The 22,391-nt window shown below is 45.6% G+C and overlaps 1 protein-coding gene and 3 non-coding genes across 4 annotated transcripts in view; all 4 read left to right on the forward strand.

The window, feature by feature from the left end:
* Positions 1-8,821, forward strand: part of LOC126541930 (uncharacterized) — a 30,948-nt gene extending 22,127 nt beyond the window's left edge. The window contains exons 5-8 of the mRNA XM_050188902.3: positions 511-895; positions 2,764-3,019; positions 6,514-6,894; positions 8,067-8,821. Coding sequence (XP_050044859.1) covers positions 511-895; positions 2,764-3,019; positions 6,514-6,894; positions 8,067-8,250 — 1,206 coding nt within the window. The 3' untranslated portion in view covers positions 8,251-8,821. The remainder of the gene's footprint in view (positions 1-510; positions 896-2,763; positions 3,020-6,513; positions 6,895-8,066) is intronic.
* Positions 8,822-13,610: 4,789 nt separating this feature from the next.
* On the forward strand, positions 13,611-13,682 carry TRNAP-UGG (transfer RNA proline (anticodon UGG)). Its single transcript has one exon. It is a non-coding gene; the product is annotated as a tRNA-Pro (tRNA).
* A 2,650-nt stretch (positions 13,683-16,332) lies between these two features.
* TRNAP-UGG (transfer RNA proline (anticodon UGG)) lies at positions 16,333-16,404 on the forward strand. Its single transcript has one exon. It is a non-coding gene; the product is annotated as a tRNA-Pro (tRNA).
* Positions 16,405-20,398: 3,994 nt separating this feature from the next.
* On the forward strand, positions 20,399-20,470 carry TRNAP-UGG (transfer RNA proline (anticodon UGG)). The gene has a single exon. It is a non-coding gene; the product is annotated as a tRNA-Pro (tRNA).
* Positions 20,471-22,391: the final 1,921 nt, after the last annotated feature.

Below are 22,391 nucleotides of genomic sequence, written 5' to 3' on the forward strand. Positions count from 1 at the left end.
CACTACGGCGTGCTTCATAATCAGATCGCGGTTTTGTCACGTAAGGGGCTATAATTTTTTTTAATTGTTACTACCATGCACACGATCGAGCACACGCACTGCGGTAGCAGTGCGTGTGCTCGATCGTGTGCATGGTAGTAACAATTAAAAAAAATTGCACACGCACTGCGGTAGCAGTGCGTGTGCCCGTATTCTGCAAGTGTGCGCACTGTGCAGTGCATATTCTGCAAGTGTCCATCTATAGTGGACTGTCCATTTCGGCTACCGCTGATTGGCTGGAGCAGTATACAAGCGAGGAGGAGGCAGGCTAGGGGGCGCCTGTCTCGTTCTCACTCATACCCCGGCCCAGACAATCAGCACTTTAGCAGTAGTGGAGATGGACTGGGCACCATACAGAATGACCCCTCCCCCAGATGTACTGTGGACAGAGTAAGCAGCGAACGTAACAACGAATAGTCGCATCACTTGTGCACCGCTTCCTAATGTTTTCCCCCTCCTTCGACCTTGAAGGCATTGACGATGCACAAGAAGGGCGACTACGCGCCTCAGGAGCCGAGCCACAGAGAGCAGCACCACGCGAACGGCAGCAGCGGCGACAACGCCACGCTCGTCGCGCGACAGTGGAGCGGCCGGTCCGGCGTCGGGTACAGGACGGCTCACCCGACGCACGTCACCACCGCTCGCACGGATCCCACGGCTGCGCCGCCGCGGAGGGCTGCTGCTGTGGCCGCGGACAACTGTGAGCAGCCCGAGACGACTAAAAGAACCACCACGAGACGCACGACGACAAGGACGACAACAACAACGACGACAACCAAACGGACCACGACGACGCCGAAGCCGACTACGACCACCACCAGGAGGACGACGACGTGCCCACCGACCACGGTGGCCGGTGAGCTACAGCGTTCCTATTCGCTCGTATGGGGGCAGCACTTTCCGCGCTCCTGGGCGAGGCGTCGAACGGCTCACGTCGTTATCTCGATCGTCGCCTGATCGACACGAGTAACGACTTGTAGTTCGTTCATTCCTCGTACAACCGAGGGGAGGTAGAGGGGCTGCATTCGCGTAGCCTGACGAAGTGCAAATGCCGCTTGGACAGTTCTGCATCGGTATACATCGTATAACATCGCCGTTTACAGCTGTCATCAATCAAAAGAAAGCGCAGGTGAAACAAATTGCACTTAAAACATCGATAACACGCTGCAATCACTTTCCCGTGCGAACGAAACATGAAAATTTTATGCTAACACGCATTTAGATAGTATACTTTACACTCTTATAAAAAATGTAGAAAAAGAAACGAGTAGGTCATTTATATGCTGTCATATTTGACAGGTGAATAAAAAGGTAACAGAAATTAGGAACTGTGTAATAATTAAAATTAATATAATTTATATCACCTTCATCTCACAACGCATATACATTCTCTAACGAAAATTTATTTCGAATGTTTTTTTAAAGATACCTCTATTACTGTCAAATTCCATGAAGATGTCCACTCATTGAGACATTTCAGCATTCAAATTTCATGTTTACTCCTCCAAACTTTCCAAACCTATTCTTTATGGCTCACGTCTTCGGCCTCACTTGCTCCTTATGTAAATTAAATCAATTAATTAATTAATTAATAGTTCATTTATTTACATTACCTGCAATGCCAACAGATGCCTTAGTGTAACAGCTTTCAAAATACAGGGAATACATAATAAAATGCACATTGATAACAGTTCATTCAGACTTACGAAGAGAACAATAAAAAAATAGCTAATATTAACAATATAGGTGACAAATTTTCACGAAAAGTTAAATATCAGTGATAAAGACAGAAAAGAAAAACAAGTAACCACGCTTAACGCTGACCAGGTTGACTAAAAGAAAGTTTTGAAGCGATTGGAAGAAAATTTAGGGGAGGCCCAGTCACTTTCCTGGGGTAGCTTATTCCATAGGGGGGGGGGGGGGGAGAGGGGACGCGCATTTAATAAGTTGTTCCTGCATGCAAACTGCTATGCCTCTAAAGGTGTGAGGGGTATTAAATAAATAAATAAATAAATAAATACACCATCGTACCTTCAAGCAGTACGGGAAGATCGGCAGAGTTCTCACGTTTTGGCGGGAACAGAACAATTCTGCGACACGATTCGTGCTTTCCTGCAGCGCGAAGTTTGGAGTCACCCACGCCTTACCGGCTGACCGTGCAACGCCAAACGCCCCTTAGCACTGTCAACTATTTGGCTTCGAAGCGGGGGCATCCTTAAGAATCACTGCAAGATTATGGTATTCAGTGCTATATAGCTGAGAAGAAAACATTCTGAAGGGAATTCAGAGGGGAAAAAATATTACTTGTCAAAAACAAATGCTTACACATTTTTTTCGTTGTTGTTATTGCTTAATTGATGACAAGTCATGGCTACGTTCTCACAGGGATTTAGAGGAAATAACTTATTAGTTGTCAAAGCGTTTACAGAATACTTTCGCTATCGCTTATTTGACGACTAGTCATGGCTTTTCGATTCGTAATCTTACAACTCCTGTTGCTTCCGTAACGTGCGAATCCAAGCAAGATGAGGTTCTTATGAAACACGCCGAATATCCCGTTATACCTTGTTTTCTTTTTTTTTATATATGGAACAGCTTAAACCAACCGTGTTTACGATAGACTCGTCTAAGGGCCGCACCTCGTCAATATTGCTAAAGAAACGTGCGGCCCTTACAGGAGTGTACAGATACGTGCACATGTGCGCCGCCTAATTTCGTTTCCAGTGGTTGGCTGCGAGCGAGAGCCGCCCACGACGAAGTCGACCACCACGACGACCACGACGACTACAACTCCAAAGCCATATCTGCACGGCCATCCGTACGTGGTCATAAAACTGCACGAAGTGAAGGGAACCCCTCGCGTGCGGGTGGATCGCATCTCGCCGTTGCCGCCATACCTGCGGCAGCTGCTAGTCAACGGCACGAGCCCAGAGAAAGCGCAGCTGGCACGGAACATCTCCTCCTATCTGCCAGATTACCGGTACGGTCTTCTTTTAGAGCTTTCTTTGGCTCTTCTCGCCGCCTTACTGTTTGTCAGTTTATGACCAACCTGAGGCACTAGGCACCGTTAGTTGCCGCTGGAAATAAATAAATTTCGACAGAGACACTCAAGACTGCTTACGTGTGAGAACGAGAAAGCATTAGAGTCCCTTTAATGAAAGGTTTTCGCTTGGTGTTTTCTACGTGCATCGAAGTTCTTTCTGATGATTCGGTGTGTGTGTTTGCGCATATATTGGCCACAGACAGGCTCATTTTATACACTCGTGACGTGGCGTCGACTTAGGACAGGTAGTGACTGCGGATCCGGGTCATGAGACTGAAATAATCAGAAGAATAAGAATGGGCTGGGGTGCGTTTGGCAGGCATTCTCAGATCATGAACAGCAGGTTGCCATGATCCCTCAAGAGAAAAGTGTATAACAGCTGCGTCTTACCAGTACTCAGGTACGGGGCAAAAACCTGGAGGTTTGCTAAAAGGGTTCTACTTAAATCGAGGACGACCCAACGAGCTATGTATGGAAAGAAGAATGATAGGTGTACGTTAAGGGATAAGAAAAGAGCAGATTGGGTGAGGGAACAAACGCGAGTTAATGACATCTTAGTTGAAATCAAGAAAAAGAAATGGGCATTGGCAGGACATGTAATGAGGAGGGAAGATAACCGATGGTCATTAAGGGTTACGAACTGGATTCCAAGGGAAGGGAAGCGTAGCAGGGGACGGCAGAAAGTTAGGTGGGCGGATGAGGTTAAGAAGTTTGCAGGGACAACATGGCCACCATTAGAACATGACCGGGGTAGTTGGGGAAGTGTGGGAGAGGCCTTTGCCCTGCAGTGGGCGTAACCAGGCTGATGATGATGATGACGTGGCGTCGAGAGTTCATCGCAGTAGAAACAGCACCGATGAAATCCCAAGAGCAAGTGACGCGCGGGAGGCAGCGCGCTCATTTTATACGCTTAAGTAGTGACGCTACCTCCTCCCCATCGGGTGCGCGGTCACGTGCCAAATGACGCACGCACTAGGCCACGCCTCTGGTCAGCCAGAGCAGCCACGGCGTCAGGTAAGCGTGCTCGTTTTGCACCCCGGAGGCTCGGTTTCGGTTCCCCTCCCAGACCGAGATACACCAAATTTTCTTTTCAGTACTATTAATTTACTTTGTTTACAGGAACCTCGCTGATAAATTTGACGTCGATCGGAGCATTTTTTTGACGTGTTCTTGCTCTTCGTGCCGTCGGCTATTTTGGTACCATCGGACGATCAGGCCGACTACGCCCACTGATTTTCGCGTTATGGGGCATATAATATTTTCGCGTTAAAAAAATAAATAAATAAAAACGCCCGACCGTCGGTTTCGAGCCCTGGCCCCTCAGCACAGAAGCTCGAACCAGTGGACCACGGACGCGGGCGGATTAAACTCGAGCAAGCAAGGGCTGGGCGCGCTTAACGCGCCAAACGCGTCGTATATAGCAACAACTTAGTATTTAAAAGTTCGTGGTCCCATCTTCTAGATGACGATGAAAAGAAAAAAAAGTAATGTTATGGGACGAGTTCGTCCCCGAAATTCGCTGCGCTCCGTTTTAAAAACTACCACTTCCTCTGCAAGGCCCACCATGGCGCCTGCGGTTCGTCACTGAAATCTGCAACGCGTCTCTTATCGTAACACGCCAAGCTATCGCTTATATACAAGACATCAACCCAAGGCTGGATTCTCTCGGGATTTTATTGTTTTTTAGTTCCTCCCACAATTCGGGTGAACCGCTGCGATGTAAGAAGACTGGCTATAGCAGTGGGGCTTAGTTTTCATGCGGTAACTCGTTGCTATAAGCACCGTGCCACGGGTTCAATCTCCAGCCGCCATGAAACGAATTACGACTCGGGAAGGAACTTGGAAAAAAACGCGAAAAAAAGCCATTGGGAGATAGAGCTATACAGTTTCGTTGTAAAAACGCCCTTGTGTTTAGATCTAGATGCTCGGTGAAGAAAGCCCAACTGGTCAAAATAATGTGTGCCCTCCAGCATGCATGGCGTCTGTCGACGAGGTCTGTCCCAAAAGTTCATGTAGTGAGTCAGCGAAAATGAGGGCGAGGGCTTAGCGGCTCCGTTCTGTCGCTTTCCTCACTCGAAAGGATCCAGTTGACCTCTAGTACGAGCCGAACAGCTGCATGACAAGGCAGAATTTTATTCACTCGCTTTTTGTGCGGCCAGTTTTTAGCCTTTGTCGAAACGGAGGTGGACGAACAGACGGAACAAAGGAGAAAATGTCAAATTTCTCGTCAAATTTATATTGATCAATGGAAGAAAAGAAGGAATCAGTGAATTTTGTCCAGCGGGGAGTGTTTAGAAATTGACCGCGTTGATGTATCTGAAAGTTCGTCAAAAAGAGAGACAAATCAGGAGGTATTCTGGAAAAAAAGATTGTTTGAGAGGGGAGGCGAGTCTCAGAACAAAAAATTCTTTGGGATATGGCGCTGAAAACTTGCACACGTGTGTAATGTTACATGCTTATATTGAATATGCAGTCCATTTTTGTTTATCTCAGCTGGTTCTAAATTTATGCGAGCTTCCTTTTCGCAAAGATTTGCAAAATATCAGCTCCTGAAATTTCGCTAAACAGGGCACCAATGGCTTCTGTCTGTATGACTCAAGGAATGCAGTAAGACCGATCTTACTGCTCTACCTTACCTAGAACAAGGATTGCTATACTTCAAAGTTAAAGTGACGGGAAAAACACTTCCCGAGTTCCAAATTCAGTACCTCGCAATTAAGCGATTTCTAACGTGCAGATATTTCGCAAATCTTTGCGGTAGATAATTAAATAAAGCTTGCATAAGATTTTAGCCGAAGGAGGTAAACGAAAAAAAAAAGGACCTTATGTTCGAAATAAACAGATTACATTACATTCATGTACTTTTCAACAGTATACCTCGAAGTGCCTCGATACCCCTGGCTACGCCTTCGCACACGCTCACACTTAAGCTTTGTTATGACTAAATGCGGGTATTAAGATGTTTTCTTTTTTTACTAGAGAGCAAAGCCCTTTAAACTTCGCAAAGTAGCGCCACGCTTCGAAGAATGCCGCCTCCTCCTCGCGCGCTCTGGCCGAGGCCGACGCCGCGTCGCTATTGGCTTAATAGCATCACGTGGGCCCTCGCGCCGTGCTTTAGCGCCATTTTTCCTCGAGAAGTGTCTGTCTACGGAGTGGCGAGGAGCGCATGTTGGCGCCGTTGCTGCGCTCGAGCGGTGTAGGCGGCGCCACGGTTGACGAAGGAGCGTGAAAGAGAGGAGAAACGAGGAGGAGGGAAGGCGGAAGAGGAGAGTGTCGCTACTTTACGAAGTTTAAAAGGGGTTTTACTAGAGAGTGGAGTTACTGTATATGCTAGCAAAGGTAGCATATACAGTAACTCTACTAGAGAGTACCGCGCCGTCACCTGTCGGCCATTTCTTTCGTTGTGAGGGCTGTTCGCTGTATTCGCCCAGCATCTGGATGCGCGGAGGCTCGTCCGAAGCGGCGGGTGACGTTGCGATTGGCGGCGCATCGGGATCCCAGCTCAAAAGCAAGAAGCAGCGGCAACAACAGCAGCGTTCTCGTTCACGTCGAGTGCCGGCGTACGCGGCCGAGACGGCGGCGCTCAAGCGCGAGGTGGCGGGCAACCTGATGCGCGTGCTGCGGACCATCCGGGCGCTGGACGCCATCGCCCAGAAGCCGCAGCAGGACGAGCAGCAGCTGGAGGAGGCGGTCCAGGAACAGGAAGAGGAGCCCGAGCCCCAACAGCAGGATACTTTAGAACTGGTGGCGCCCGACACGGCTGGGCAGATTGACCAACTCCTCAGGCGCCGGGACAAGTCGCAAGGGCTCAGGTAAACGCCACGTCGAACGTCCACACTTGGAACACGACGAAAAGAGAGAGAGGGAGGGAGAATCCGGAAACTTACACAGAATTATAAGAAACCGCAGATTTTAGGCAGCGAATCTCTTCTTCGCACATTATTGTCATCGGGCCTTGGATCTTTTCCGGCTTTATTTTTTTTCTAGAACCTTTTACTGTAATCGCAGTGACAACGGCGAGCTGCGACTTGGTGGCCGTCTGACGTTGTAGCGTGGGTGTGAGAATTAAACGAGAGCACGCGCAAATCGCTCCTAAGAAGGCACGGATCTCCGAGATCACTGTTGCGAAGCAACTATATAGCCACCTTGAGAGCATGCGTGCCACGCGCTGTACGCGGAGATTTCGGGAGCTATGTCGCAGCTCCATATAAGAGTTTCTGTGGCGTTTTATGAGCCGCTGTGTTCGTTTCTCGATGAAATACTCTCGTCCAACGTGACAATACCAATTTAAAATTTATTGCGGACGATGCAATTAAACACGACGAATTCGTGCATGCAAACCAGGTCCTCGGTTCTTGACGCAAGCGAAGTTTTCGAGTGCGTGGCTAAAGCTTCAAGTGGATTCTGGAAGTTGGCACGACGCTCCGTGATAAGCGACGACATTAGTAAAAACTTTGAACAGGGTCAGAGAGCAAGAAATTAAGCGGAAGCTAGAATTTTATGCCAGCCGAATAAAAGAAGCGCATTGTGGTGTCGTCTCCCTTCTGTCCTTGTTTGCTGGCGTTAAATATGCTTTCCAAGTCATTTTACCAACACGTCCAGCAAAAGGCAATGCTGAATAAAAGTGGTCGTCGCGCTTCGCATGTTGCTCAGTGGATATGTGGCGTGGCGGAGCTGAGAATAAGGTCAGGGGTTTCCAATGGCATCGGAATACAAAAAAAAAGCTCATGTACTACGTAAGTGAATTGGCTGCCCGCTTCAAAATTCGCGTAAGAACGCGTGAAGTGCAGGCAGCAAACACGCTCAGCACTCTGCACGAGCCCAACGCTCTTCGAGTTTCAGTTCTTTTGTGCTGTTTTGGCACGCATAGTTTTGGTGACGCGCCGCCGCGCGCGCACGTCGCGTGTCCGACACTGCGCGGACTCGTCCTTCAGTATCTGCTGACAAAGTTTGGCACGCCGCGGTCGGACTCCGGCTTCCGCAGGTCGCGGAAAAAGTGGACCACCGAGTATCCGGACGAGCTGAAGGAGAACCAGGCCGAGGAGGGTGACCTGCACCAGTTCAGTATCCTGCTGAAGAAGGCGCTCGACGAGCTTAGCGTCTCGCCTGGCGCCAAGGCCAGGACGACGACGACCAAGTCCCGCAAAGCCGCCGCCGTCTACAGATAGCGGCCCGGCCTCGGAGATGCGCGCGCGCGCTGCGACATCGCCACCTATGGGCGGGTTCTTGTTTCATGGGGACATAGTCTCATTTTGTATGTCGTGCCATTCGTGTATGTCGCGCTGATGCCACAGCGCCATGTGATCGGTGTCACGATGTCGTGGGAATAGCCTGTTCGCATACTGCTGCGTGTAGAAGTAGCCGAGTATAGACTGCGTCGGCTGTTTTGAGTGGCGGGTATGACCGAGCTGGCTGGTGGTTGTTTATCCTGCCCTCAGGCGGGGCGCAGCCTGAAGAGAAGTGAAGAGGATTCCACCTTTGCAGCCAGAACATCACGGCCATTGGAACTCGATCGACTACCTTGCATTGTTCACAGTGTGATACAGCTCGTCGGTGCATTGCAAGTGTCATGCATGTGTAACTGTGAAAATGTCAGATAACGCCATAACGCAACTACACTGTTTATGTGCATGTATAGCGTCCCTTGCTTGGTGTCAACCAACGTACACTTGATGCTTCAACGCAGTAAGAGGAACGAAAGCCCGAGGTACCTTCCAAAATAAAAGTCTCCTGCCTGAATCCGAGTTGCATTTATAGCCCCGATTAGAGACTCTCGCGCTCATTTGCAACATCGCCCTGGGTCCTGCGAATGTACTTACGAAATTTTGTTCTTCGGGAGCAGCTTTCTGAGCAACATTATGTGCCTCAACCGAACTTCTTCCGTTGAGGCCATCATTCTGACTAAATTCGCAAATCGCTTTGCAGTCGGTGCGCTTCCCGGTTGAAGAGGCGGTGAATTTTAACAAAATGCAGAGCGGAATTTAAGTATTGGCGGGACAAAATTGTTTTGCGCATACCGCCAAAGCCAACGCCGTCTGTTGTTCAGTACGGGACAGCTAGCATACGGCGTTTGATCTTGAGTGTTCATAGCAAGACGTGCACGAACTCTCTCTCGAATCGGCTTATACTGCTTCGCAATAGGTAAGAACTAACTTTGTCGAACAGTTTCAATGGCTAGACACCACGTGCACGCATACTCTGGGTGGACGCTACAACTGGCGTGCGCAAATTGAAAAGCGCTATGTGAACGAACGTCTTGTCACCGTTATCACTCTGCACGTTCTTCCAGGCCAGAGCGTCGCCTGGGCAGTCTCTGGCTTCGGAGCACGCCTCCTATGATGTAGATTCCACCACAGTACAACATTATCGTGAAACAAAGTATACTTTGAGACGTTAACAGTCACCATTAGGTCCCAATTTGAAATGTGTTACGATGGAATTAATTCAATGGGGGGTTAACTACAAATGTTAGTCTTAGTAGGAAAACATCTTGTAGGGGTTCTCGAAAACAAGATTGCCGAATAGATTCGAATATGAATATTCGAGAAAAATGACCCCATATCAGGTCGAACAGAAAACTGAATACGTTCTCTTCTCTAAAGCAACATCATATACGAACGCGAAGTCCGTTAGGTGAAAATAAGTAATTATTATTGTTATATTGCGTGCGTTTGGTCAATGTATATAATAATAATAATAATAATAATAATAATAATAATATTTATTGTTGCCATCTTACAATAATCGTACATCAGAAAGCAGGCCCGTCAAAGCCAAGGAAGTGGCTTGCGTGACTTGGCCCATTTAAACCATTTATTATTATAAACATTTATAATAATAATAATAATAATAATAATAATAATAATAATAATAATAATAATAATAAATAATTGACACATCCAAAAGCAAAACAAAGAAATGGGCCTGTCTAAGTCCACGAGGACTTGTGCGACTAGGCCCGGCAGAGTCGGTACAGCGATGTGGTTACATATTTACATAACAGGTGCAAAGGTAGGCATTACGTAATAACACATTTTTTTTTCGAACTTTCAGAAGAATGGTTGGTAGTATTACCCTTTAACAATGACATAGTAAACAGACACACACAAAAATAAATTATTATTATTATTATTATTATTATTAATTGACCACACGCATGCGATACCATTCACGATTAAACGTACAAATAACTGGAGAAATTGTAAATGATAAACAGGTGTGTTCAATTATCTGGAGCATCACGACGATAGTAACAAAACAAGGAAACAACATGTTAATTACTAGATGCACGCACAGTGTTGTGTTCGCTGAAGAAAAGGGCATACTACAGCAACACGCATTGTTTTTAAATGGTGCAAGCATGGTACGTGAGAGTGGTGAAACGTTGAATCACCACAAATTCATATATAGGCTTCCTAAAAGCGAGTCATTCTTATTTTATGAATGAAAATTATGGAGCAGAAGTTATTTGCCTCGTGCGGTTGCTCAGGAAGTGGTGCCCCTGCATAGCAACCTTAGTTTTCCTGCCTGTCCTGCAACGGAATCGTTCGAAACACTCCTGGCATTCATCATTTTGGCTTCCTCAAGACTGCAATCAGTTTTCCATCCATTACATATTAGAAAGTAACGAATGTTCGACAACTTCATGTAGCGAATTCTCGAGTAAAAAATATAGGGGTGTGCGAAATTCGAAATTTTCGACAGCTTCGTGTAGCGAATCCTTGATTAGAATACAAATCCAATAGCAGGGGCTATCCGATTCATAGTCGAAATTTCGAATTTCGTGCACCCCTTTATTTCGTTAAGCGCTTTAACTTCACCACATCGCAAGAAGTTATTGAGGCATAGCAGAACGCCGGGAGCTGATGTCACGAAACGTAATATTGCCAGAGTTCTTGATAGCTTAAAATGAATGTTGACATTTGATTACTAGAATGTATTGGAATGAGTGTCATGCAGAACCTTTGATGGTTAATGTAATGGGCCCCTTACCAAAGTACAATACTTGATTTATCATTGTGCACAGTACCCGATTCCCAAAATGCGGCGGACTCCACCTAGCTGAAATGCCATGACATTTAAGTGAGGTTACTGGGTTGTTTTATTTTCGAGCATTCCTTCCCCTCAGATATAATGTACGTAGGCAAGAAAGCGTGCGCCGCTGAAAGGCCAGGTTGGTACGTTTCTACGAAGTCTATTGCAGTCGCCACTTCGTTATAAACTTTGCTGCAATGCAAGAAATTATTGAGGCAAAGTAGATTAACGGTCACAAGGCAACCTCGTGGAAGTTTTCTCTGCGTCCGATTTTCCCACAACAAAATTGAAGCTCGTGCCGTCATCTGAATCCTACAATACTTATGGAATGAGTGCTTCCTCGAAAATCTTTGAACACTAAGTTTAAGATAACTGTAAACGTCAATCTGTTTATGTTGCCATTGAAACAATGTTCTAACTTTACCGCAGTGCAAACACTTACCGAGGCAGAGCACGCTTTACAGGGCCCATAGATTCGTTCAGGTTGGTGGCGCCACCTCTCCTGCAATTGAGAAGCTAGCGTTGACTTTCACGGCCGGACTGGAGCATGCAGCGAGCGAGCGCGTTTTTCAGTCCGGCTAGTGGATGCAGCCGTGGGGCTTCACCCTCTATGAAGTACTGCCATGCGTCTTCAGGTTAGCATGGATATACTACGATCAGCCTTCGATACACTGGGTGTCTCTGCGAAGCCTTTAAACAATTTTTAAAAATCGCATGTCGCAGTCAGCGCAATTCTAATCCTCGAACTGCTCTTCACGCTGAGGCGGATATTACTTGCACGATAAATTGAAATGCATAATCGACTAATTAACAAAACCTTACTTATTATGTTTTTATCTAATTACTTTAATGCGCATATTGCAGGTGACAAATTGTAGCCAGTGAGACTGTAAGGTATATCTACTTAAAGATAATTATATTGGTTACACTATTTTCGAGATATGCGCCATTAAAATTGCGGTAAAAGCCTACTGTCGCTCCACTTCTTTCCCAAAACGTCGTTTTAAGCATTGAAGCGCAAGAGTAACTGGACCGCGAATGTATTTCTTCGCAAATATCGGGAAATAATATCTCGAAACTTGTGTCCCCCTGAGAATTCTTTCCAAGTCGATCCGCCTTCCGAACGCCTCGGCTACAATTTGTAAATTGCAATATGTTCCGTGTGGTAACTAATTAAAAACTTTATTGATGCATTTTTGTTAATTCATCAATTATTCATTTCGACCATCGGTTTGTCGCGCCGTCGTACGCAGAAGTAGCAAAAGGAGTTGAGCAGCTGGAAGCTTGGTCAGAAAAATCGATGGAACAAATAGTAAACAAACTCGTTGAGAAATGTACAGACAAATTTTGGCTCTGCTGATAGTGTCGTCGGCGAGTTAAAGGGCAGAAGTTGAGGACCTCTCCTCGACTGTGCGGCTGCTCACATCTTTAGTGGAAGCTAGTCCTTAGGGCAGATAATACTTGTCTTAAGACCACCAACGAGGAACTCAAGCCTGGAAATGAAATATTGACGAAACGAGTCGCAGAGCTCGAGAAGCATTCCGGGCAGAATTATGTCGAGCTTGAGATGATTCCTTGCAGCCAGGGTGAGGATTGTGTAGTAATTGTCGAAACTCTGAGTGCAGCGATAAACTGCCCCGTCCTCGACAATGACATTGATGTCGTGCACGGCGCACGGACTAAGGCAGGCCCGAACAACAACAACAACAACAACAACAACAACAAATCCTTGCTATGTTCCACTCTCGTGCTAAGAAGCAAGGAAAAGCACGCGTGGGCACCAGGGAGCTCGGAGTTTATAGTTTACAGAATTTCCCAATTTATGCTGACGAACATCTAACTCACGAAAACAAGCAGCTGTTTGCTAAAGCTCTCTCACTCAAAAAGGAAAACGCCTGGCAGCATCTGTGGACAGACAACTGCCAGATCAAAGGAAGAATAAAGAAAATGAGAGCCGTGTCCCGCGTATAACTTCGGAGGCCGATCTGTCTATCTTCCGTTGATCGGTCTGTCTTTCGTTAGATAGGAACTACTTATAAGTACCCTAGCCTACTTCCGCCATGAATTATTACTTTTCTTCTCGACATCTCAAAACATTTATCTCCGAAAGTTGTATGTCGGCTATCCATCTTAATTTCTTTTTTAACGTAGGTAGGACATTAGACAGTATAAGAGCAAGAGCTTGGTGGCGCAACCCACCGCTCCGTTCCAAAGGGGACGCTCATAACATCCATCCATCCATCCGGCCTCGAGCTCCGCTGTCCGAATTTCAATACTGGCCATCAGTCAGAATTTAACGGCACATTACGCAATACGCTCCGTGCATTTCGGCGAGCGAAGCCAAGACGTTTAATGAATACGTAGACGTGTCTCCCCGCACTGCTCCTGGCGACAGCGCAAAGGTACAAAGGCTCTCGAAACCTGATTTCTACGCCTTCTATATAACGGCAACCGGTCTTTGCTTAAAGAGCGCTTCCGAATCTTATCTCGCATCGGCCCGTTGGTCTAGTGGTATGATTCTCGCTTTGGGTGCGAGAGGTCCCGGGTTCAAATCCCGGACGGGCCCTTCCTTTTGACGCGTTGTTTCTTGTTTACTTGCGGTGCACGAAATTAATTTCACGATAGTGAGGGATAAGTAACATTATCGAACGAAAGGCAGATACGTCAAGAGTAAGAAAAAACTAGGGGTGGGAGAAAAATCCAAGTTTCGAACATGAGTACTTAGTGTGAAATATTCGAAAATGAACAGCTCGGTATATTCAAAACTACAACCAAATATTTCGCAACAGCTGACCATTTGTCTAGTTACTGTTATTCATATGCTAAACAAAGTACCGCTGATTATATTAGGTATCGCAAAAAATTTTTCGAAGCTATGCAGTAGTAAAAAAGGTAATATAAGCGTTGTTTTCGAACGCGGCGGAAAACGACATGAAAATCTGGGATTTTTGCTTGCACTCTGTTATTTGGTGTTTTTGGCTGTTCTAGCTGTGTAGCAGTTTTATCTTTTACTCTACAAGCAGTCACGTTTTCCTCGCAATGGACCATTTTACATGTGTCTACGAAATGTACGTATCTAAGGCAGACAAGTCCTTCGGTTATATTTATCCTTCCGCAACTTGTGATCTTTTTTTTTTCTTCGACAACCACTTATTTTGCGTTTTTGGTATAAACCAGCCATTCTACAGCCATTTTATCATGTAGAACTTGTTTGCAAACCGACTCTAATGTCGTTGAGAAGCTATCCACCCATTTTTCCTAATGAAAGTTGGTGATGTTATGTTTAAAATTGACCATTTCTCCCCGATAATTAGCCGTCTTTTTGGCACTATATAGTCAATGCAGGAGCCGCACCTAACTGTTCTGAAATAAAGAGCCCTGCTGTGAATATTTGCGTCTGGGCTAGGCTATTCGGTAGTTACTACCGCGCGGGCGCACGCACACACGCACACACACACACACACACACACACACACACACACACACACACACACACACACACACACACACACACACACACACACACACACACACACACACACACACACACAACGTGTGCAACGTTTAATGTGAACGCGTGGTTACTTAAAACATTATACAATTTATACGCGAGCTTTGCTGGTGTTTCAATTAGCACAAAATGGGGTCCACGTAATTTGCGGACAACGTCTTAAGATGCGCGATTTAATTGCAGGCAACATTGTTTAGCCGCCAATGGGAGCCGAAGCCACCTTTATATAGGACCGATATCTGCGTCTCTGGTTCCGCCTGGTGTCTTTCTTTTTTTTTACACAAAACAAAATTTTAGAAAGCGCCTGTGGTATTCATAATTAAAATCATTCAGCTGGATTACTTGAAGAGGCGGACATGCACGAGGACTCCAAATGTATAATTGACTTGATAAGAACATGCTTATTAGTTAATTAGTGTTTTTCAATTATTCACTTTCAGCAGCAATTGCAATTGACAAATTGCAGCCGGTGAGTGCGCAAGGCGTATTCATGTGAAACGAATTGCCAGGGTGACATGTGCACCCGCGTCGAGATATTCATTCCCAAAGTATGCGACGAAATACAGTTTAGTTCCAGTTGCCTTTCTGCTTCAATGCATAAAACAGCGGTTTGTTGAAAAAAGAAAGTCGGGAGCAGTAGTTCATTCTTGCCGTATGTTTTACGGCGCAGATCTCGAAACTTGTGCCATCCTTAATGTCCTTCCAAGTGCACATGCCTTGTAAGCCCACTGGCGACAATTCGTAAATTGCAATATGTGCCATAAAGTAATTAATAAGTCAATTAGTGGATTCTTGTGAATTATTTGATTATGCATTTCCATTTCTCGTGTGACTGATGTCCGCCGCTTCGAATAATCCATCTGAAGGACTACAATGATGCTATTTTCCAGAACCTATTTTAACATGTTTTGTATGGTAAAGAAAAAAAAAAAGAAAGAACATCTCATGTTTCAGCAAGTGCTCATGTCAGCGAGTGCTCATTTCATTTCTTTCATTTATTTTTACCCCTGCAGGGAATGCACGCTTGCGAGAGCTCATCGGAGAGTGCTCATATCCGCATGTGGTGTGGCCTTTCGTCTCCCACAGCGGCATCAAATGTGTCATTTGCTAGGAGTGTGTGCTGTCATCACACTAAGTGCTCGCGCACGACTGAACGAACGAAAACCAACGGTAACAACAACCAAATATATGACACTGAGAAAAGCCACCGACGAAACTTAAGCAAATAATTTGCGGATACTCCGTACGAAGAATTGCGCCTTTATAACGGGGCGAATTGACTTAGCATCACGTGTGAAATGTGTCTCTATAGAATACCAGCGCCGTCCCCGGAAGGTGCTGCTGGTTACCTGAGTGACGACATTACACATACCTTTGCGTAAAGTCTCTCGTGTGCTCACAGCGTATGCACGTGTTTCCCAAGCCGGCGTAAAGTGGCGTTCGTTGTAGCAAAAAGCCCCTAGCTCCGAATGTTCGAATTTCAATACTGGCTATCAGCCAGAATTTAATGGCACATTACGCTATACTCTCCGAGCATTTCGGCGAGCGAAGACAAGACGTTTAATGAATACGTAGACGTGTCTCCCCGCACTGCTCCTGGCGACAGCGCAAAGGTACAAAGGCTCTCGAAACCGGATTTCTACGCCTTCTATATAACGGCAACCGGTCTTTGCTTAAAGAGCGCTTCCGAATCTTATCTCGCATCGGCCCGTTGGTCTAGGGGTATGATTCTCGCTTTGGGTGCGAGAGGTCCCGGGTTCAAATCCCGGACGGGCCCTTCCTTTTGACGCGTTGTTTCTTGTTTACTTGCGGTGCATGAAATTAATTTCACAATAGTGAGTCATAAATAACTTTATCGAACGAAAGGCTGATACGTGGAGAGTAAGATAAAACTATGGGTGGGAGAATGATCGAAGTTTCGTACGTGAATACTTATAGTGTGAAATATTCGAAAATAGACTGCTCGGTGTATTCGAAACTATAACCAAATATATCGCAACAACTGATCGTTTAAGTCTAGTTACTGTTATCCATCTGCCAAACAACGTGTCCCTAATTGTACTAGGTTTCGCAGTTATAGTTTTCGAAGCAATGCAGTAATAAAACGGGTAACACAAGCGTTCTTTTCGGACGTGCAGCTGAAGCGTACGTGAAAATCTGTGATTTTTGCTTCCACTCTCTTATTTTGTGTTTTTGGCTGTTCTAGCTGTGTAGCAGTTTTATCTCTTACTCTACAAGCAGTCAGGTTTTCCTCGCAGTGGCCCCTTTTACATGTGTCTACGCAATGTACGTATCTAAGGCAGACAAGTCCTTCGGTTATTTTTATCCTTCCGCAACTTGTGATGCTTTTTTTTTTCTTCGGCAACCATTTATTTAGCGTTTTTTGTAAGCTAGCCATACAACAGCCATTTGATCATGCAGAGGTTGTTTGCAACCCGACTCTAATGTCGTTGAGAAGCTATTCACGCACTTTTCTTAATGAAAGTTGGTGATGTGTTTAAAACTAACCATTTGTCCCCGATATAGTTAGCCGTCTTTTGGCACTATATAGTCAATGCAGGAACGGCACTTAACTGTGCTGAAATAAATAACGCTGCTGTGAATATTTGCGTCAGGGCTATAGACTATTCGGTAGTTACTAATCGCATTCGATTTGTATACGAAAAAAAAAAATCACCCCCCCCCCTAACCCCCTCCTCCACACACACCAGTTAACCTAGCAGTGTCCCAGTTAGGTTGGACCAAGATTGAAAAAAAAAAATGAAAAACCAAGAGCTCTAGAGAAAATGTACCGACTGCATAGCAGCAGGAGTCGTATGTACTTACAGCCTGTATTTTGTTTCATCACGAGGTATTAATTATTTATTGCTTTTGATTAGTGAACTTTCTAATTATTGCTGGAATCGCAAGCATGTCAATTACAAAGTTGTCGGGCACCTTAAATTACCTCCGAACCAAGCATTTATATCGTGCTGAAGTGTGCCTGCCTGTTGGGCTGCTGAGCACGAGTTCGCGGGATCGAATCCCGGCCACAGCGGCCGCATTTCGATGGGGGCGAAATGCGAAAACACCCGTGTACTTAGATTTAGGTGCATGTTGAAGAACCCCAGGTGGTCGAAATTTTCGGAGTCCTCCACTACGGCGTGCCTCATAATCAAGAAGTGGTTTTGGCACGTAAAACACCATAATTTAATTTTTTTTGCCTGCCTGCTTTTTCCAAGAAAAAAACAAAAGACCGCGAAACACGCGAAATATTAAATCGACGCTCGCGCGCCGCTACTCAAGCTCCTGCAAGCAACCTTTGAAAGATATGCGGCTGCATTCGTTTCTCGCCGCATCGTACAAGGCTTCGTCATGTAGGATGGCTCGAGAGGTTTCGCGACCTAACTAGTCTGGTGCGATAAGCGTCAGCAGCTGCGGACGCAAGAATGTTGTGCGCGAGATGAGGCACTCGGGATAGCTTTGAGTACGGAAACGTGCCACCGCGGGATTCAATTTGCGCGGGGATTGGAGGGCACGATTAATGTTTAAGCTTTGCAGCTTAATCACAGTTCTTTTGTAGAAGATTACTTGTACAAGCGCCCGAGAACCTCACAACGCAGAAGCGTATCTTACGAACCTTGCGTGTAGGAACTTTGCCCGACGTCCTGAAAGAAGTTAAGGTGCCGCAAAACTGACATATCGAGGAAATAGGGCGCGTCTAATGGATGATCGGTGCGGGCTAAGTTTTGAAAGCGTCGGGTAATTGTGAAACATTCAAGGAGTTCCTTTGCAAATGCGATTAAAGGCGTTAATTAAAGGGCTGTTATCCGCAATATTTACCAGCGTCCCGAGAGAAGTGAAAGTGACACCGCAAATTCACGTTCGGTGGAAATCGGGGCATGATATAGCGGTAAAGTTTGCCTAAAATTTTACCTTTCATACGTAATCATGGGAAATGCAAGTAATCACCGGATGATCGTTTTCTGCGTACTTCCATGCGTTATTGCTGCACCCGCAGTGTCCTCGGTGAAGTAAACGGGGCACCTCGTTGTTTTCTGGTGGAAATATGAGGCGTGCGAAGTCCTATGTGTGTGCAACGTTTAATGTGAACGCGTGGTTAATTAAGACATTATACAATTTATACGCGAGCTTTCCCGGTGTTTCAATCGGCACGAAATGGGGTCCACGTAATTCGCGGACAACGTATTAAAATGTGCGATTTAAGTGCAGGCAACATTGTTTTGCCGCCAGTGGGAGCTGAAGCCAGATTGATATAGGACCGATATGTGCGTCTCTGGTTCCGCCAGGCGTCTTTCTTTTTTTTTTACACAAAACAAAATTTTAGAAATCGCCTGTCGTATGCATAATTCAAATCATTCAGCTGGATTACTCGAAGAGGCGGACATGCACGAGAACTCCAAATGTATAACTGACTTGATAAAACATTCTTAACAGTTAATAAGTGATTTTTTTATATATTCACTTTTAGCAGCAATTGCAATTGACGAATTGCAGCCGGTGAGTGAGCAAGGCGTAGTCATGGGAAACGGATTGTCAGGGTGACATGTGCACCCGCTTCTAGATATTCATTCCCAAAATATGCGATGATATAGAAGGGCGTTCCAGTTGCCTTTGTGCTTCAATGCATAAAACAGCGGTTTGTTGAAAAAGGAAAGTGAGGGCAGTAGTCTATTCTTACCGTATGTCTCACGGCGCACATCTCGAAACCCGTGCCATCCTTAAGGTGCTTCCAAGTGCACATGCCTTGCAATCTCACCCGCTGCAATAAGTAAATTGCAATATGTGCAGTAAAGGAATTAATTAAGAAGTCAATTAGCGAATTATTGTTTATTTCTTGATCATGCATTTCCATTTCCCGTGCGCCTGATGTCCGTCGCTTCGAATAATCCATCCCAAGGACTACAATGACACTATTTTCCGGAACCAATTCTTAAATGTTTTGTATGGTAAAGAAGAAAGAAAACAAGAAGGAACACTCCGTGTTTCAGCAAGTGATCATGTCCACGAGTGCACATTTCATTTATTTCATTTATTTTTTACCCCTGCAAAGGGGGGGGGGGGGGGAGGCATGCTAGCGAGTGATCATCAGAGAGCGTTCATATCCGCATGAGGTGTGGCCTTTCGTCTCCCGTAGCAGCTTCAAATGTGTAGCACTAACGCGGGACATTCACTAGCAGTTTGTGCTGTCATCCCACAAAGTGCTCGCGCACGACTGAACGAACGAAATCCAACGGTAACTACAACCAAATACATGACACTGAGAAAAGCCACCGAAGAAACTTAAGCAAATAACTCGTGGTATACTCCGTACGAAGAACTGCGCCTTTATAGGGTGACGAAATGACTTAGAATCGCGTGTGAAATGTGTCTCTATAGAATACCAGCGCCGTCCCCGGAAGGTGCTGCTGGTTACCTGAGTGACGACATTACGCATACCTTTGCGTAATGTCTCTCGTGTGCTCACAGCGTGCGTATGCACGTGTTTCCCAAGCCGGCGTAAAGTGGCGTTCGTTGTAGCAAAAAGCCCGGAGCTCTGCTGTTCGAATTTCAATACTGGCTATCAGCCAGAATTTAATGGCACATAACGCAATACGCTCCGTGCATTTCGGCGAGCGAAGCCAAGACGTTTAATGAATACGTAGACGTGTCTCCCCGCACTGCTCCTGGCGACAGCGCAAAGGTACAAAGGCTCTCGAAACCCGATTTCGACGCCTTCTAACGGCAACCGGTTTTTCCTTAAAGAGCGCTTTCGAAGCGCTTCTCGCGTCGGCCCGTTGGTCTAGGGGTATGATTCTCGCTTTGGGTGCGAGAGGTCCCGGGTTCAAATCCCGGACGGGCCCTTCCTTTTGACGCGTTGTTTGTCGTTTACTTGCGGTGAATTAAAATAATTTCACAATAGTGAGGGATAAATAACTCAATCGAACGAAAGGCAAATACATCGAGAGTAAAATAAATCTAGGGGTGGGAGAACAATCGAAGTTTCGAACCTGAATACTTAGTGTGAAGTATTCGAAAATGAACAGCTCGGTATACTCAAAACTACAAGTAAATATGTCGGAACAGCTGAGCGTTTAAGTCTAGTTACTGTTATTCATCTGTTGAACAAAGTACCACTGATTATATTAGGTTTCGCAAAAACTTTTTTTCGAAGCTATGCAGTAATAAAAAGGTAATAGAAGCGTTGTTTTCGAACGCAGCTGAAGCCTACATGAAAATCTGTGATTTTTGCTAGCACTCTGTTATTTAGTGCTTTTGCCTGTCTAGCTGTGTAGCAGTTTTATTTTTTTCTCTACAACCATCTTTTCCTCGCAATAGACTCTTTTACATGTGTGTACACAATGTACGCATCTAAGGCAGACAAGTCCTTCGGGTATTTTTATCGTTCCGCAACTTCCGATTCCTTATTTTTTTTTCGACAACCATTTATTTAGCGTTTTTGGTAAGCTATCCATACGACAGCCATTTTATCATGTAAAGTTTGTTTGCAACCCCACTCTAAGATCGTTAAGAAGCTATTCACGCACTTTTCCGAATGAGAGTTGGTGATGTTATGTTTAAAAGTAAGCATTTGTCCCTGATAGCCGTCTTCTTGGCACTATACAGTCAATGCAAGAGCGGCCCTTAACTGTGCTGAAATAAAGAGCCCTGCTGTGAATATTTGCGTCTGGGCTAGACTATTCAGTAGTTACTATTCGCATTCGATTCGTATACGAAAAGAAAAAAGATATCAACACACGCACAGACGCACACACGCACGCACACGCACACACAAACACACGCGCGCGCGCCAGGTAACCCACCATTGTCCCGGTTAACTTGGACCAAGATTAAAAAAAAAAAAGCACGAGAGCTCTGGCGAAATCGTACCGACTGCATAGACGCAGCAGTCGTGCATACTTACAGTTAGTATTTTTTCATCATGAAACATTAATCGAATGTTAATTAATTGAAACATCATTGAATCGCAAGCGTATCAATTATAAAGTTGTCGGGCGCTTTAAGTGACCTCCGAATCAAGCATTTATTTCGTGCTGAATATCGCCTCGTTGCTTTTTCCAAGCAAAAACAAAAGCTCGCTGAACACGCGAAATATGAAATCGACGCGCGCTCGCGCGCCGCTACTCAAGCGCCTCCAAGCAACCTTTGAAAGACATACGGCTGCATTCTTTTATCACCGCATCGTACAAGGCCTCGTCATGTAGGATGGCTCGAGAGGGTTCGCGACCTAACTAGTCTGGTGCGATAAGCGTCAGCAGTTGCGGACGTAAGAATGTTATGTGCGATCACGAGGCACTCGGGATAGCTTTGAATACGGGAACGTGCCACCGTGGAATTCAATTTGCGTGGGGATTGGAGGGCACGATTAATGTTTAAGCTCTGCAGCTTAATCACAGTTCTTTTGTAGAAGATTACTTATGCAAGCGCCCAAGAACCTCACAACGCAGAAGCGTATCTTACGAACTTTGCCCAACGTCCTGAAAGAAGTTGGCGTGCCACAAAATTGACAATATCTAGGAAATAAGGCCCATCTAATGGATGATCGGTGCGGGCTAAGTTTCGAAAGCGTCAGGTAATTATGAAACATTCAAAGAGTTCATTTGCAAGTGCGCTTGAAGGCGTTAGTTAAACGGCCGTTATCCGCAATATTTACCACCGTCCTGAGAGAAGTGAAAGTGACACCGAAAATTCACGCTCGGTGGAAATCTAGGCATGATATAGGGGTAATGCGTGCATGAAGTTTAACGTTTCTGTCTTAATCAC

This window comes from Dermacentor andersoni, chromosome 2, assembly GCF_023375885.2.
Source record: "Dermacentor andersoni chromosome 2, qqDerAnde1_hic_scaffold, whole genome shotgun sequence".
In the NCBI taxonomy this organism is placed as follows: domain Eukaryota; kingdom Metazoa; phylum Arthropoda; class Arachnida; order Ixodida; family Ixodidae; genus Dermacentor; species Dermacentor andersoni.